The sequence below is a fragment of the Talpa occidentalis genome, unplaced genomic scaffold (genome assembly GCF_014898055.3).
Source record: "Talpa occidentalis isolate TD23 unplaced genomic scaffold, MPIMG_talOcc4v2.1 talOcc4.491, whole genome shotgun sequence".
NCBI lineage: Eukaryota > Metazoa > Chordata > Mammalia > Eulipotyphla > Talpidae > Talpa > Talpa occidentalis.
This window is the reverse complement of record NW_023604852.1, coordinates 12,501-31,516: the sequence shown is the minus strand read 5'-3', so window position 1 is coordinate 31,516 and position 19,016 is coordinate 12,501. Positions and strand designations below refer to the sequence as shown.

Genomic DNA, 19,016 nt, shown 5'->3' with positions numbered 1-19,016 from the left:
TTTTTACATTGTTTGAAACTTCCAAACGTTGAAAACAAATGTCCATTAGTAATACAAATTACCTTTAAAATATGAGATATTATCTAACCATTTTAAAGGAAATACCTATATGCTCTGGTTTGGTAGATGTCTTCTAGGTAGCTAGTGGATACGAAAAGTACAGAATGACTAAAATTGATCCTATATTTATAAAATAAGGAATGCATTTGTTAAAATATACTCACACAAATACATGTTTGTATATACATAGAAGTAGCTCCGGAATTGCAGCAACAGTTGTTAGTTGTGACTACATCTGAAGAGTAGAATTAGGAGTTAAAAAGAACAGGAGTTTCTATTGCTTCATATATTTATGGATTATGTGTATTTTTTTACAATGGGCACATATCTTTTACAATTGAAATTTGTATTGAAATCATTGTGAATTCACATGCAGTTTTAAGAAATAATAGATTCTTTTTCTGGAATTCTGATCTTGTCCCATAAGTCCTGAGAGTCAGTTCTTTTCTTAATTTTTAATTTTTTGGTCTATTTTCTCTCTGTTGCTCACATTAAGTAAATTATTTTGATCTCAAGATTATTGAGCCCATCCACTGATTTTTTTTATTTCTGTTAATATTTTTCATACTGTTATTTCCAACTGATAGTTGCTAAGCTGGAGCATTCTTAACACCTGACTGTAAGCTTCCTGGCAGCCCGGGTAAAGCAGGAAACAAGAATCTTACATCTTCCTACCTTAGGCTCATCAGAGTTTCCTAGAACAAATCCTGGGAGAAGTTTCTAAATATAGGAGGTGTATTTCAGAGGTAGCTCTCAGGATAACTTACAAACAGTTTTGAATGTATTTGCTATATATCTCTCGGAAGGAAATGTTACATAACCCGAAAGAAAGGCTAAGCGATTACTCAGTTTTAACTTACAGCCCTGTTCACAACATTCAACAGGAAGAAACTTTATTAAATGAAACAGAGAGAGACTTAATAAATTGGGGACAGAAAGAGTTTAGTTCCATTGGAACTCCCAGGTCTGAGAGGAAATAATTTTGATGATTTAAACATGTGTGGAATGGCTGCCTCTTAAGTAACATCCCAAGGGTGGGGAAGACCCAATTCATCTAAATTAAGACACCAGTTTTTTGAGGCATGGTGTCTATGGGCTTCCTGGCCAGAGTTGCAAAGAAAGAGAGCTCATTGGCAACCTAGACAGCTGAATGAAATTACTGTGTACAATATCCAGAAAGAGTGGAAATCATTGTTGAAGAAAAACAACCTGGGGGGTCTAAGCTTTTAGCAGTGAGGAGATTTAAATGGAAATCATGTTGTGAGACCTAGTGGGAAAAATGATTTTTTGAGTATGGTTTTCACTGGGTGGCCTTCTGGATGGGGAAGATTTAATTGGGGAGAAGGTCATTAGGTTGTAGTCTAACTACATTATATGGAAACCAAGCAAGGGTCTTTTCTAAAGAGGCTGGTTGGTAGTGTTAAAAGTAGAAAACCTAAGAATCAGGAGAACAACTGGGGGCAGTGGCAGGAATTGGGGTTGATAGAGAGGGCTTTCATCCAAGAGAATGGAAGGAAAGGGAGCAAAGTTGTAGGGACATCATGGAGGATAAGAAAAGAGATACAGCTAATTTTTTAAGATGAAAGGATCTGTGAAAAGTCACCTAGAATGAGTACATTATTAGAACTATTGTTGTTAATAAATGTTGTCAGGTAAAAGAGATAACTTAAAAGTGTCAAAGACATTAATGGAGAAATTGTGGAGTAGAACTAGGATTGCAAACTTTAGAAAGGAAACTGAATATGAAAGCACAGATCTCCCCAAAAGAGGCAAGGTAGAACATCTAGAGCTCTAATAGACTCAATTTTGAAAGACAGACATCTCCTTCTCTCTTAATAAAAGGAGAGATGTGAATATGAATGTGCAGATGGCATGAAACCCTGATATGCATAAATTAGAATTTTATTTTTCTGGAACTTAATTTCTGTGCAATGGCCCATTTCAATATGATGATAGAAAGCTCAGGCAGTTCAAGATTCTGTCTTCCATTTTCCTGGTCCCCATTCCTTACAGGCTACTGCTAAGAGATCCCTTAGCTTCTATCTGTCTGCCAGCTGCTATGATTTTTTTCCATGATACAAAAACTATGGTTCCACTGTTGTGCTGCCACAGCTCAAGAATCTCTCACAAACGTCCCCTGTACTGTCTGTTGGGGATACACACACTCACTCAGACACTCATTCATTCTCTGGAGTCCTGCTCCTTTCCTGGCCTCTAACCCAGGCCTCTAACCCAGGAAACATAGTGCCTGACTTCTGGAAACTCACATGTCCATTCCCTTCAATTCTCATCCATCAGTCTTTCTAGTTTCTGGTCTAGGGGTGGAACAATGACACAGGGTGGGAGGGTGAACACTATGGTCTCTGAAGTCCTCACTGTTTCTATGTCTGTATTCAACCAAGATGATAGCCCTCTTTTTTTTTTTGGAGAAGCTTTGTCCCTGATCCATGCTTTTCCTAAGGCAATGAACACAAAATATCTCAGCATCTTGAATGTGTTGGTGGTAGAAAGGAGAATAAATAAATTGGTTTAAAGTTATAAAAGTTTAAAATGCCACAAATACCAAATATGAAGAGAATGAGAGTTTACTGTGTACCAGGCATTTCTTTCATTCCTAATAACAAATTTATTTAAATTTAAGTAGTATTACCACCCCATTTTAAGGATGAAGAAACTGACACCTTGTGGGGCTATGTGACGCAGCTGTCTCTAGTCACACCGCTAGGCAGTGGCAGAACAACCTCTCTCTGAACTGTATCTTCAATTTTCCCCCTAAAAATAAAACTAAAAGGCAGAATGCAGTCTGAGTAATGTTTAGAGAAAGTCACGATGGACCATCTTACTCTTAGTCAACTGTAAGTACATGATGGTGAGGAGGGCTAGTAGACCTAGAGAGAGGCATTGGTAGAATAAGGGCGAGGGCAGGAAATAGGAGGAAGGGAGAGAGGAATTGAGAAGAGGATGGCTAAGAGTACTGGCTAAATTCTATTCAGACCACCATTTAAGAAGTAGGAGTAGCACATGTGGAGGGAAACTAGAACTGATCATTGATATGTCAGGCCTGTAGAAAGAAGCAAAGAATTTATGGCCCTAGAACAGATAGTAGAAAGGTAAATGATCGTAATTAACACAGATGCAAATAGAAGTTTTATGTTTTTGAATAAGGAACACATCCTTGAATTTGGAATAAGTGTTACTTCATAATGAGGAAGTAAAGATGAAATGAGCAGGGCCTCAGGTGAAACTTGAAACAAGGGTGGGGTGTTGGAGGTATCTTATTGCTATCTCTTAGCCAGTGGATTTTTAACATCAAGTAACAAGAATCTAAAGAATGTCCATAGCTCGACGGTCTGGAAATGAAACCACAGACTAAAGGTGCCAATTCTTTTTCTTCTTCTTATCTGTACAAAGAAGGAAATTTTTAAGAGTCGTAGACTATATAGATGACAGAATATAAGATTGGAGTGATGAGACATGATTTCAAATGCAGACTCAATCTCCTGTGTGTGATCTTAGGTGAGGGGATAATTATGCTTGTATGACCACAAGATTGAGAGGCTTAAGTGAGATTATGATCAGGTGCCCGGCATGGGATCCTGAACATAGCAGGAACACTATAAATGTAATTCATTTTTCCCCACACCTTCATTTATTCAACAAATATTTTTAGAGAAGTTAATTTTCTGCCACAGATAATGCCTTCATCAGCACTGGCCACATTATGCTGCAATAATAAAGACCACCCCTCTCCCAAACCCCCTGCCTTATCCAAATCTCTGTTGCTTAACACAGCAGAAATTTACTTCTCCCATTCACCTCGAAGTCTGCTACATGTGTAAGTAGCTTTATAGGGCACCTCTCCTCCATATGGCAATTGCTTCATTCTTTCAACCGAACAAACTTAACACAAGACCTCAAAAGACTCCCTGCAGCAGAAATAGTGCTATCCAGAACTTCTTTTAGTTGATTCTGCCTGGAAGTGACATACATCAACTGCTTGCAATCCATTGGCTAGAACTAGTCCCGTGGTCTCTCCCTTACTATAACGGGAAGAAGAAAGAGTCTTTTTTTCTCTGCCTACAGGGAAATAAGACCACTTGTGACAAGTGGTGTCTACCACAACTTGGTTAGACACCGCGTATTTGGTATTAGTAGGGAACAACACAGACATCGTTTATTTTTCCCCTGTGGGGCTGTCAATGAGTGACGCACTACTGGGAAAGCTGTAGCATCAGTGAAGAGCCAGGCTTCTGCCCAGATGAGACAAGGAACTAGATCAAAGAGATTGCATTCAATAAGTGTAAAGTTATGTAGGGAAATGAGAAAGGGTAGCAGTTTCGTATAAGTGACAAGTATGGAGTGCTTAGCAATCCTCAATAAATATTTACTGGATGAATGTTAAGTGAGGAATAAGAAGAAATTTAGCTCTAAAAAACTAAATGGGAAAGGCAACAGAGAGAGAACAGATATAGGAAGAAAAAACACATGGAAACAGTTTATGCTTTTCAAATGTTCTGAATAATATTTGGGAATAAAAGCTGTTCTTGCTATGTCTGCTGCTTCTAGTAAGCCTGAAATATTTCTGTGCTGGTCTCTTCTGCCACAGTCGGTCTTCAGAGGAGTAGGTTCTCAGCCAGACTGTTTCTTACCTACTCAGAAGTATGGGAATTGTGGAGATGCTTAGACTCTGACTCATCTTCTAGATCTTTTGCGATGAATCAAATTTACTTGGTGGGCAGCTGTCAAACGTAGAGGGTTACAGGAAATGAGAAATTAGGCTGCTGTAAATACTAAAGTTGTTACAGTTAAGCTAAATCCCCATAAATACAAATTTAATCAGGATATTGGAGGAGTGATTCCTTAAGATCATTAAAATGATTTATATCAAAAAATTAATAAAAAGACCATGGAAAATGGTGAAAAAAGATTTATAATGTACTCCCTACAGAAGAACCCTGTTAATATTTAATAGAGTTCATCCCAAACTTTTTCCTAGGCACATACGTCTTTGTTTTACAAAAACAGATCATATAATACATATTACTCTGGCACCTCCCTTTTACATAACGGTTTTTCTTGGATATTTCTCCATTTACGAAATACACATCCACATTATTTTTAATGGCTGGATATTTGATCATGTGTATGTGTCAAATATATTTCCTTATTATCCCATTAGGTTGTTTACAAATGGTTGCCATTATCAACAATGCTATTATGAACGTACTCTAGCTGAATTTCTGTGCACCTTTTTAATTATTTTATAAGGTAACTTTACTAAATTGGAATTACTGGGACCAAATTATGTACATTTTAAGGTTTATTATGTACATTACCAAATTGCCCTTTAAAATATTATTTCAATTTACATCTGTACCAGCAATGGATGAGAGGAGAAGAGTGTTTAGAATCCCATAATTCTACAAGTGTGATTGTAGAGAATTGAATATATTATTAAGTGTGAGTTTAATTTTGATAGTGTTGGCAGAAAGGGGCACTCAATTATAAATCCCCCAGCCTATAGTTAATGCTTTGTGCTAAAGTCATAAGTACGCGAGCTTCACATTAGATTTCTTAGAAAGGATATTAAGACAGATTCATATGTTCTGCTAAATGTATTCATTAATATCATGGGTGCTGGGATATGACCCATGGATGACCCATTGGATAGCTAGACTGACTTTCTTGCTTGACAAAAATATATTAAGCTCTGCCGCCAAGTATCACCTATTCCTTAATATATGGCTGTGACTAAATATTTGTGCACATCTTTAATGATTGGCTACATGTTAGGCAATTTCTCATTTTTCTAAAGAGAAAACCAAGAAAAAAATTTGGCAAGATTGACTATGTGTGCTTTGAGGGACACATGACATAGTCCAATGTCTACTTGTAATAAGTAATCTATTAAATTTAGATAAATAATACTTCAAAGCACATAGAATATTTTTAAAAGTGTTACTCTATTTCCCACCCCTATTTCATGAAGCAGTTTTAGCCCAAATCCCCCTCCCATGCATCCTTGACATCAGAAAGATACCACCTTTTCAAGCAGTTGGGATATTTCCACCACCTTTCACCTGAAATTCACTCCAAATGCTTTGCAATGCAAGACTTGTGAAACAATGCATGATGCCATCATTGGAAATCTTTTACCAACTCTAGAAACCTACTTCTACCGTCTCCATTAGCCACTTACTCTTTTTTAGTCATCTTTAAGATACTTGTTTTCAACAACATCCAGCATTTCAAATTGCAGCCTCTTAAAATAGTCACTAACTTGGTATTAAATTCATTTGCTTCCATTTTTGATAGTGCCATCAAGTGAATGACTGCTAAAGCCATCCAAAATGTTTCAGGTTAATACAACTTCCCTAAACTGTATTTTGTTCAAAATAAAGTAATTAAGAAAGTTCTGATATTATAAGATCATTTATAAGGACTCTGGTATAAAATGCCTCTTATTTTGAAGCATAATTTGGAGGAAGAAAAAAATCTCACCTTACATTCATCCATATATTATAGTTTAAACAAAAAGAGAGGGGATTCATACAAATCTCTTTTGTGTTCTATGCAAAGTGACTATTGAATATGAAAGCTTTTGTCCAACTATAAAAAATACCTAAAGAATACAGTAGGATTGCAATGCATTTATCTTATATAGAAACACTGAAAATATAGATTCATAAAGCTTGCTGTTTTGAAAATACTCACACTGAAATATTTTAAGAACTGCAGCTTCTACCCGATTTAACCGCCTTCCAACCCCAATCCATGTGTACTTTTAGTTTAATACAAAATAAACAAAAAACCCCAGCAGAAATTATTTACAATAGATATTCTTTTAAAGATCCACAGCTAAAATTTTTGGAACACAAAATGAAAAATTTAGAGAACTCAGTGGCTAGATTTCCCTAAAGTGTTACTCCCTCTTTAAGATATATTATATTGTTTCCATTCTTTTCATCTAAGTATTTCCAAGAGAATCACACTAAAAGAACATATTACAGATTAGGTGGCAGCTCTTTGATTGATATGGTTAAAGATAGCATATGGCGTATTCTTTACTTTCAAACTGTGTTGAGTCTTTGTTCCTGCCCACAGCGGAACTGTATATGAGTACTATCCAGATCTTCCCAATGGTACATGCATGTAATGTGCATCATCTTAAAAAGCGATGAGCATTTTCCCATTGCCTTCTTTATTATTTGAAGTAAATGAAACTGAGAGAGATCAAGCTTAAAATTGTTATACAACTCTAATTCTATAAGATCTTATAATTCCATAAGATTATAAATGCTGTTTGAAAATGTGAATCAGAAGATGCATTTGTTTTAATTCTTGATACTGAAAATATTGACTGAATTGTGAATTAACACATTTAGGGTTGCAGATGTCATTTTTCATGAGATTTCCTGAATGATGTAATTTTCATATTTCATATAGCAGTTTGATCAATTTACAGATTTATTTTACATAATTAGTTAGTAAATGAGAAATTCAATTGCTGATATATAACTATTTCTCTGTAATATAAAAATAAGTTAAAATTCTGAATTATAAATAAAAAGACAAATATTTTGAAGACATCTGGCCCACATCTGTCTGAAATAAGATAATTTAAAACAGTGTAATTAAATGCAAAAAATACTGAAATGTTCACACCTTAGAATGTAAAAAATAACTCATTCCATTTTAATGTGGTTTCTTGAATTGGTTTTTTTTTTTTTTATTTTACTGTCCTTTAGCCTCTCATTCTGTCATTACAGAAAAGACTGACAAGCTAAACAAACAAAAATAATCTGTGTTTTTTCAAAGCCTCTACTAAATGAAAGAATTATCTTTATTACTATTCTTTTATATGTTGACTAACCTCCACCCCTACGTTAATACTCAGCAGACTTAGACTCAGGCCTACCCCCTTTTGATGTATTTATAATTCTCCATTCAATTATTTAAAATGAGAGATTAGTGAGAGAGTCTGTAATCTCACTCCCTAAATTGTGTGTTCCTTGTGTGCTCAAAGAGCCCTGGTAAATGTGAGCGGAAGGTATTCAAACTCATGGAAATGAAAAGCATCTTTGGTACATTCTCATGATCAGTAGAGAATCATCCTTTGAAGGCTAGTGTTTTCTTTTGTTAAAAACGTGAGTTAAGTGGAAAATTAACCACGTGAGGAGAAAGGAAAATATGCGAGACTTTCTACAGTCTAACCAAAAAATGTGAAAAATATGATAGATTTCTCTTTTAATAAAAGACTGCAGAGCCTTAAGACTTCACTAGGAGAGAAGTTCTATTCCTGAAATCACATGGTGCTGATGCTACAATGTAAGACTATAGGGGAAGATGTCTACTTGGACTCCGGAGCCTCCTCACACTAACGATAGACCAAGAAAGGAATTGATGCTGTGAGAAGTAAAAACGCTTTTCCTAACACATACCCTAAGGTGTCACAAATTATAATTTTATATTTATTTCCAGGGAACACGATAAAGATCCAGAGAGTTTTTTTAAGGTATTAATGCATCTGAAGGACTTAGGACTCAATTTCCATGTATCTGTCCTTGGAGAAACCTTCACAGATGTCCCAGGTAACACTTTTGAGTTTTCTAATGTGTATTTTTATAGATGACATAAGCTCTACAACTTAAGTATTAATTTCCATGTCTCTCTTTGTTAGAATCATCAAGATGAGCACTGTTAACCAAAAGATTATACGATGGCATTAAAGTGTGATTCAATTAAAAAAAAAATACTTAAGTAAGCATTCTTTGATTTAAGTTGAGAACGTGAAGTCATCTCTTTTATCAAATATACTTTATACAATGCATCTTGATGTAAATAAAATATATTGCTCTAGGCATCTTTAACACTTAAGGAAAGTGGAGATTTGTAATTGGATAGACAACCTCTCACCTCTGGGGTCACTGGTTTGAATCCTTCTCACATTGGTAATGGCTGAAATACATTACCATCTGTTAGGTGGCCTGTGTAAAGTATTTTGGCATCAAACTTATAATGAGAAATAGACCACAATCTATATCATAGTGTCATTTACCCATGCCTTTTTTATTAAACTTGAGAAAACAAACAAAAATCTGAAGCTGGTCTTCTCATACTTAACATCACGTGGAACATTTTCAGAGTCATTTCTTTTACTTTGCGTCCTCATGGGGCATGTTTAGATCAGTAACCTGAGCATCCTGACTCCTTTCATAGCACATAAGTTGTTTAAACTTTGGGCGGTCAGGATTTTTTTTCTTGGAAATTCCAAATAGGGGGCCTCTCTGGTGGTACAAGGGGTTGAGTCTCAGCACTATCAAGCTATAGCCAGCCACTGCAGCAGAAGTTCGAGCCCTGGCCAGGGAGCTACCCACATGGTGCAGCAGACCTCTCCTGTCTCGCCCACTGCTCCCCTCAGCAGTGTATTTCAGTAGATCTGCCTGTTCTGCTCCCCACTCTGTCTCTAAACCCTCTCACTCCCTGCATCTCTGGCCTACACCCCAGTTCTTATGTACATAAACAAGTAAAAATAAATCTTTTTTTAAAAAAAGAAAATTCCAATTATACAGACAACAAAATTTTAGAAATGACCTCAGCCATCATGCGTTATGACTCTCAAGGACCATTTCGAGTTTAGCCTCACTTGCTAGGAACATCTTGATTCTGGTACGATGCTGGGAACTATACTCAGCATGTACTTCAGGAGCCTCATCTGATGGGACTCACCTCCTGTCCTCTGTGTTCACAAATATCAACCTTTTTTTTCAATTCCTCTGAGGAGCCAGCTTTCTTTAGGACCCTGGACATTTGCCTGTTTGTTTGTACTTTATCTTAACTCAGAGGCTTTTTTTTTCTCAATATGTAGCTTTGTCATGATCTTAAGACACCCCATGCTTTTACCTCATGGTGCGTACCTGAGTTTCTAATTAAATAATTATATGTAATTTTTAATATCACTTGCACACACACTCATGCACACATATTATGAACAAGAACTATGGTTCATCACTGTCCTACAGAGCCTAGTACCCTGCCAGGTATAATACAAGGACTCAGTGACTATTTGTTGCATCAAAGGGGTAGTAAAAAATAATATAAACTCCCTGCCCTCATATAATTTATAGTTTTCTTGGGAAGGAACACTTGTGCATAAGTGCAGGAGAGAGTGAATCATGAGATAATATAATTGTATATTAACACTGACACATGTGGCTTAGAGTAGAATGTTAATTAAAGAGCTAATACTTGAACAGCCAAAGGATTAGGATATTCCAAAAGGGAAACATCGGCAAAGCATATAGAAGCAAACATTTTAGAGATTGTATTTAAATGAGAGAACAACTTCAGTGGGGTTGCTAATATAAATAGAACAGGAGATTCTGCATGTAAACCTTAATAAATAATTAAATGCACCTTACACAGCTTGAGAAGGATCAACGGATGAAGGGTCTTGATAACCAAAGCATCTTCGGTAGAAGTAAGCAATAAAGAGCCTAGATCTTGAACAGGTCAAGAAAAAATACCTTAGGAAGGTTTATCTTGCAGTGATATGGAGGTGGTGGCTGAGAGATTAGTGAAATTAGTGAGAGGACTGGATAAGAGAGAGGAAAACGCAGGGGAGAATTTGGTAGATGAATGCCTAGAGAGTAAGAAAGTTCATTTGCAAAGCTGGTGAGCTTAGTATTGTTTGTGCCAGCTTGGAAGTGTTTGTGGATGAACTGAGAAAAGAGACTGGAGGAAACCCCTAAGCAGAAGGCTTCTTAGTCAGTTTTAGTTTGGGTTGCTTTAGGCCACCACTACAAAGAAGACTTACAGTATTCTACTCAAGGGCCATGTTCACATGGGGAGACCATAATCGCCCCTCCCATACATTAACATGAAGCTTTTTAATATAGTGAGGCGCCATGGACTGAGGTGGCTGCAGGAGGGGGTCCAATGCTCAGTAATTACAACTCCAATCTTATTACTCATTTAATCTTCACTTCAACATGCACTTACTGAACATTTGTGGAAGGGGGATTCCATGGTGAACAAAACTGAGTCTCCCCCTTCAAGTAACTCTGCCTTGGGGTGATACTTACATTATTAAGAGGACACTGAAATAATTAAGGACTTCTGTGGAAGCCTCTAGCAAGAGGCATCATATTATTTATGTACACATTCCTGTTACTCCCAGTCTCAACTGGGGCTGCTTTCAGTCTTAGCTCTGGTCCATTGCTGTCATTTCTAATGTGCATCAACTCTCATTGTGGCTACACTTCCCCTCTCATGTTGGGGAAGCCCAGGTTGTTAAAACATAAATAAGCTTGCTAGCTTTCCAGTTGTGCGACAGAAGGCCACTATGCCCAAGTGGCCTTCTTTATTCCCAAGGTTTTCTAACAGGCTACTCTGTGTTAACTCTGGCCATTCTTATCACATTCTTATCAATTACACATCGCTGACTATACCGAGACATTGTTCTCAGCTATTACAAATATTAATTCTTTCGTGCTTCGTAACAGCCTCATTCAGTTTCCTATCTCAACTTTTCTTAGGTATGAAAAACTGACACACAAAGAAATTATGTAAGGTCAGCCAGCTAGGTAGTAGTTATAACCACTATGCTGTCCTACCTTTCCATTTTCTTGTTTTCTAACCCAGCTGTTTCTCTAGGTTTAAACATTATTCTTTTCCCCAACTAACATCCAGCACTCTACAAAAAGGGGTAATAAGAAGGTATATATTTCTTTTCCTGTTGTCTTTTCTAGGTGCTACATTAGCATATCTAATGCCCATGTCATGCAGCTTATATACTGGATAATACCAGCCAGAAGAATCACTGCAACACACATCTGTAAGGAAGGTCCCATGCTATTTAATTGCTGCTATTTATTGAAAAATTTGCTTCATCCCTGGTGCTTTGCCAGGTAATTCCATGTGACGTTCATGATAATCCCAATGGAGTAGGAATTATTGCCCCATTTTATAGAGTTCTGAGATTTAAGACATCAGTGGTTTTGATTAGTGTACCTGTAAGTCATGCATTTGTCCTTCACATAAAAGCCTTCATAGATTTAGCCAAGAAAAGTTGAATGTATCACTTGAGGACCACTACTCTTTATCCATCCCTCTCCTCAGAGCTCCTAGGAAACTGTTATATCTCTGAGTGATGACATTAGTGCCAATAAGACTTACTTCCCTTTTTGAGGAAACAAAATATCATCATTAAGTGCCTTTTCAAAATAGAACATGCTATGATAAATAAATATGTAGAAGAGTCTCCATACTGTTGATTATTTTCCAGTAGATTGATTATGCTCAAATTATGTTATAAGGTTCTTATAATCCTTTTTCTCAAAAGTGTGATATAATTGATTCAGATTTTTAACACATTTGTATCATCCTTCAGTTTTACAAAAGACACAGAGATTTCGGACATTGACTGTCCCACATTCTCCATTTCACAGTGGGTGCAGGGGGCAGTAACAGTGACAAGGTAGAACTGGGAATTGGTCTCATCATCCCTACTTACTTCTGTATTTGTTCAATAATGTTTTTAACTATCTGCTCTGTGCCAAGCACCAAGCTAGACATTAAAAACAAAATAGTGACAAAGCAGACATGTTCTGTGACATTTGGAACTTGCCATCGAACACCATAGTCATCACTTATGAAAGACACTTCTTAAAAATGTTAAAATTAATGTTTCCTGAGCATTTAGCATGTACCAGGTATTGTTCTAAGCCCTTTATGCATTTATGCATTGCCTTATTAACCTTTCACACAGCCCTGCGAATTGGGCATAATTATGATTACCATTTTATAGCTTAGAAAAGCAAGGCAGAGGTTAAGCCATTTGCCTGAAATCACCCATCATCCAGGTATGATGCCCCAATTCAAGCCTTGTCAGTCTACCAACACTGCCAGTGCTCAGCCACCACTCCACATGGATGTCCACAACATTTCTACCTGTTTTGTAGGTGAGAAAGCAGGAGGTGCTAATGGTGGGAAATTCCTGGCCATTCCTATGAAATAATTTCCATTTTCTCTGATAATCTTGCAAATAGGAAGTTTAAAGAAAAACTGAAATCCATGCCCTAAATATCTCCCCCTTAGATGTTAGAGTATATTCCCTCTTTTTCTTCCATGTTTTCATCACAAGGTTTCAAAAACAGTATGAAGTGGGAAAGAATTCCAAATAACATTTGACATATACTTAGTATTCAATAAGCATTATTTGAATGGATGAAATAATGAATTTGGCATAATAAAATGATACAGTTTACATACCTTATAAGGTATGTACAAATAAACAATGATATGATTTCCAAATACTAAAGAATTAGTCGATGAAAATAGAGAAATTTGCTGGACATACCCCAGAGATTTAAGGAGACTGTAGGTGCTTTTATATGATATTCTCAGTTTTAATGTATGTAACTTGATTTATAATAAATCTGTTTTTCAGTTATTTGATTATCTTTCAGCTCCTCCATCAGTCAGAATAAGTTGTGTTATGCTAAGCTAACAGATGATTTTAACTCTCGATGGCTTAAAGCATGTAAGATTTATTTCTTACTTGTGCAATGTCTTTGCAACTAGGCAATGGCGTATTCAACTCATTACTCATTCAGGTGGCTGAGGGGCCCAAGTTGATAGGGAGACTCAAGCAACCAGCATTTCAAATGCTGTCAGTTCCCATGCCAGGTGAAGAGAAAGCCAGGAGATTCACCCCTCAACAATTGAGTGCTCTAGACCAAATGTGGCCTAGAGCTCCACTCAACTCGGTGGGTGGTCAGCACTTTTTGCACAGCAGTGCACAGTGATAAGTAGAGGCCAGAAAGTGTAGTCCTGCTTTAAGTGCAGAATGGGGGAGAGCAGAAATACTTGGTGGACAGCACCATTGACCACCACAGCTTTTTAATATGGGTCATGACCTGAGTCTCATCAGAGAGTAAGCCATAGCTGACCAAGAGGTCCTCCTTAATCAGAGTGAATCCATTATTCTGGAGTAAATAACCCTTAACAATTTTTAGTGTATTGCCCATAGTCTTCTTGCTGGAAACATCCCAACTGATGAGTGAAGATGCAACTAGCAACTGTCCCATAAGCAGAGCAGGTATCAGGTGCTGATGGTGTCTGTGGGAATGAAGTTAATTATCACTTCCAGGTGACTTGGCATCTTGGCATTTGGTTGTCACTCATGAGGGCCTTGCCCTCCACCTCCAGAGGCTATTTGGTAATGTCCAGGGTCATTGTTGATTGCTACAACTATTGAGGGAGGGTACTATTGGCATCTAGTCAGTAGAGGCCCAGGATGCTGCTAAACTGCCTACAATACACAGTCTCCTACAGCAAATAATTGCCCAACCTAAAACACCAATTGTGCCAAGACTAATAAAGTCTAATTTATAAGAACTAAAGGCAGACTATCAGTTTATGATGGTTCCCATAGCTCTCTAGGTAACTTCAGTTTGCATATCTGTGGAAGAAAATGGAGGATATAGGAAAGGAAATAATAACAATAGGCAATAATAATAATAAGCCACTTCCATGAGTGATATTGAGGATTTCCGCACAATTAATTAAATGGGGGGGGGGACTGTGCTTTCTAAACTACTCTGCAAATTTTATTATAGAACTTCCCTTCAGAGTTTTTATTTGGAGTGAGTCTTTATTATAGTTTGGACCAAAAAAAGACATTAATGGTAGTGAACCTTAAAAGTTCACTCTTGCCATTATTTTAATTATTTTTAGTTCAGAAAATTGAAAGGTCATTCTGCTACATAAACCATCCATCAGGCTCCATGTTACAAATGAACTGAAAAGCCTAGAAGCTCCTCAATGCAAATATTTTAGTCTTGGCCAGTTCTCATGACAAGGTCACATTGTTAGCCCTTGATATGGTTTAAAAAAAAAAAAAAGCAAATGCTTAAGATATCAAATTAATGGAATGTGTTTGTATACTTAATGATTCCCACAAGTGATAATTCTAAACAAAATATTCTTTTCTATGAAGAGCCAAAACCTTACATCAGGGTTGTTCTTTCCCTACAGCAGACATGGTCGGGGAAGGGGTTTTGGCATTAGGTATTAAGAGAACCAGAAAAGTTGCAAGGAAAATAAAACCTGAACTATGGTTTTGGCACACAGAAGTCTTTCTAGTTCACCTTTAATTTGAGGTTAAGAACAGTGTGTGGAAAGCTCTGGTTAGTATCTAGCATGACATACATTAGGCCTGTGATCTTGGCATAGTCTTGATCCTTAGCTCCGCAGTCAAATATTGGATAGCTGTATCACATGTATGTTCCATCCTGTCTCCCTGCTCAGCCTACGGCTCCAGTCTCATTTTCAATAAAGCAAATATACTAAGGAAGAAATACTAGGAAGGTTAGGATCACAAGAAACTTATATTACATTTATTAAAGGTATAAAATCTTGCTGCAAGGGAAATGTAGCAAAAAGAAAACTCTTAATATATTGGTCAATATTGAATTATAAGATACCTATATATTAAATGAAATAAATGTGTTAGTAAGAGTAAATAAACTCATTCTCTCCAGACACTACCATTCCCTAAACCTATTCCTTTTCCTGTGATTTTTTTAAAGTTGGCCCAAAACACTTTAATTTTGCCAGTAACAACAAATACATGTAAATACAAAAAATTCATGAGAGAGCAGTTGCTTTGACCAAAGGAATAAAAGTAAAGGCATATCAACATAGCAGCACTGTTTACAATAGCTAAGCTTTGGAAACAACCCAAATGCCCAAAATAGAGACTGGATCAGAAGATGTGGTACATATATACCATGGAATATTACTCAGCATTCAAAAAGATAAACACATGCAATTTGCAGCAACATGGATGGCACTGGAAGGATCATGCTCAGCGAAATAAGCCAAAAGAAAAAGAAAATACGGATGGTCTCACTCAAGCAGGAGTCTAGAAAACTTAAATAAGGGACCAGGAAATGAATATAGAAAGTGAAAATCAAAATCAACAAAAAACTATGAACCAGAGAACTTTTTGGGGGGTGGGGGCGGGAGGGAGGATTGGGTTCAGAATGGGGCGTTTGCAATTGTATGGGGGATATAAAAATAAAATTTAATATTACAAAAAAAAAAAAAAGAAATGTGGTACATATATACATGGAATATTACTCAGATTCAAAAAGATAAACACATGCATTTGCAGCACCATGGATGGCGCTGGAAGGGATCATGCTCAGCGAAATTAGCCAGAAAGAAAAAGAAAAATACGGATGGTCTCACTCATAGCAGGAATCTAGAAAACTTAAATAAGGGACCAGGAAAATGAATAACTATAAGAAGTGAAAATCAAAATCAACAAAAAACTATGAACCAGAGACACTTTAGGGGGGCGTGCGGGAGGGAGGGATTGGGGTCAGAATGGGGGGGCTCTGCAATTGTATGGGAATATAAACATAAAATTATTATTCAAAAAAATAATAAATGTTTACTATTACAGTTTCTCATAGTAAGATTTCTGATCTTTCATTTATATTCTTCTTTACTTAACAAATTACCACTTGTAAATGTAACTGAAGTATATTTTTGTTTTTGAGGAATTTTTCTTTTCATTGACTGCTATTAGGCCAATTGTGAGAGAAAAGGAACAGCATAAGTTTATTTGCCAATAGGATAATGAAAAGTTAGGTTTTTTTTTTGTTGTTGTTGTTGTTGTTGTCAATTGGAGTTGCAACTTATTGTTGTACCACTATAATTTCTAGTGTTGGATATGTTCCTTCTTAAGTATCTTTCATTATCTAAATGTATTTTAGGAGAGGTTTCTTGTTTGTTTTTGTTTTAGAATGGCAAAATTACAAATGTTTGTAAAAAAATGAGAATATTTAAAATAAAAACATTGTAAAGAAAAAAAAAAAAAAAAAAGTAAAGGCATATCATAAGACTGGCCAGATTATGGGGAAATATCTTCACATGTGGTGATGGCAATGTAAATTATTTTCCTTGTGCCATGTAAGTTAAGTGACTCATTAGTTTCACATCAGAGACTGTATCCCATAGAAATAATCCTCATGCCTCACACTTGTTTCTGTTGCCACCTTTCCAATTCTTGCCTTTATTTTCTGGGGCCTTGCAACCTGTGAAGGCAACAGGTTGGTCTCGCTGCCTCTAGACATTTTGATATTCAATTTATGCACCTACTTGCTAAGCCTAAACCATCCAAGAAGAGAATCACTTTAGTATAACAATAATATGAACATGTCTCGTAGACTTTCTGAAAGATGAATTAAATTTCCTTTGTAGCAAATGAGGTTCTTCAGAGACCCTAACCTAGCATCTCATGAATTCTGATTCTCTTTGCCATTTCCTGGATGCACCTGTGCACTTATCCACTTCTGTGACTTAAGTATTTTTTCCTTAAATTCCTCTCCCACTCCCCACAACAACACATGCATACCATTCCTCCACCCAGAAAAATCCCAACTTCAGTGATACTTCTTATGCTAAGCCTCCCTTTCCACCCTTCTAGTTGTTTAGAGCAGCCATATACATCCTATCATTTGCAAAGCACGTATCATATTGTGATCAGTTGCCACTTGGCTGCCTTCCGGGGCTGTGGTATATGTAACTGACCAGAAGACAATTGGTGGGCGAACCCTCCAGTTTTTGAAACAGAGACAGCACACAGAGTGGAAATTAGCAACACTCCCAGTAGGAAAGGCAGGCTTCCTTGATTCAGCTCTCTGTGATACCCTTGACAAAGGTTGATTCTCATTCCATATTTAAGAGGCTCTCTTTGCATTCTCAGGAAAAATTTATTAACCCTTCCACTGCCCACACCCCAAATGCTGTGGAGGCTCAGGAGACACAAGTGACTGGTAACTCACTCCCATTCCTCAGTATGTCCTGTGAGAGTTAGTCTTTTCCCCGTGACCACCCCCAGACACGCCTTCCCTGGCACGCCTAAACTTCGGATCTGCTTGAAGTCTACTCCTGCAGCTTCTGTAAGTGAAATGTTTATCTTTTCTACTGAAACTGGAAAATTCAGTGCCACTCTCAAGATGATTTATCCATCCCACCAGAGGGAAGACCATGAAGATAATATGTTCTGGAATATAACTCCCAAAACATCTCTTAAGAAATTGTTCTCAAAGGTTATAACTGGGAAAACATTAATGAGGACAAATGCTCTTTGATTTTCATAAAGTGTCCTCCAAGTTTATGAGAAATGTGTACTGTTGAAAGACATAACGAATTAGATAAATTAATATGAATGGAAAAAGCTCAAGACATTAATAGGGCCTCCCCATTGGCACAGCGGTTGAGCGCTGGGTTGCGAAGCTGCCCGCAGCCTCTGCAGCGCTGGTTCGATCCCCAGCCACCTGCATGGCGAGGGTCCCACATGGCGCGCAGACCTTTCCTGCCGCCCGCTGCTCCCCTCAGCAGTGTACTTCATCAAGTCTGCCTGTTCTGCTCCCCGCTCTGGCTCTGGTGAATTCTCTCCCTCTGGTGAATTCACCCTCCCGCGCTTCTGACTGTACCCAGTGCTTGTATAAATAAATAAATAAATCTTTAAAAAAAAAAAAAAAGACATTAATAGACCAATAGGCTATTCTAAACAGACACTTATTTTAAAAGTCTGAAATATATATGTGACTTAGGACTGACATCAGGAGAGAACTTAGAATGTGGCTTATGTGCACTGCCTTAGAATGTTACCCTTTGAGGTCCTGTATTCCCATAGTTGTATATGGTCATGATTTGGTGTATGGCAGGGTCAAAGTAATACTGAACCCCATAAGGGACTCTGGCAGAAGGCCTGCCTTTCACAGATTCATCCTTCCTGCAATGCAGGACAGACAGCAAGTAGCACTCCAGGGAGTGACTAGCTGGCTCTAACTAGTGAGCATTTCCAGCTTTCTCTCCTCTCCTAAATGGTTACCTTTGTAAGATGGAAACCGCCACAGCTAGATGATACAATGGGA

The 19,016-nt window shown here is 37.2% G+C and overlaps 1 protein-coding gene across 1 annotated transcript in view; it reads left to right on the top strand.

Annotated features, from left to right (window-relative positions):
• Positions 1–8,507: 8,507 nt before the first annotated feature.
• Positions 8,508–19,016, top strand: part of LOC119258476 (glycosyltransferase-like domain-containing protein 1) — a gene marked incomplete at its 5' end in the record, with an annotated part of 19,399 nt that continues 8,890 nt past the window's right edge. The window contains one exon of the mRNA XM_037526787.2: positions 8,508–8,651. Within this exon, the coding sequence (XP_037382684.1) occupies positions 8,508–8,651 (144 nt within the window). The remainder of the gene's footprint in view (positions 8,652–19,016) is intronic.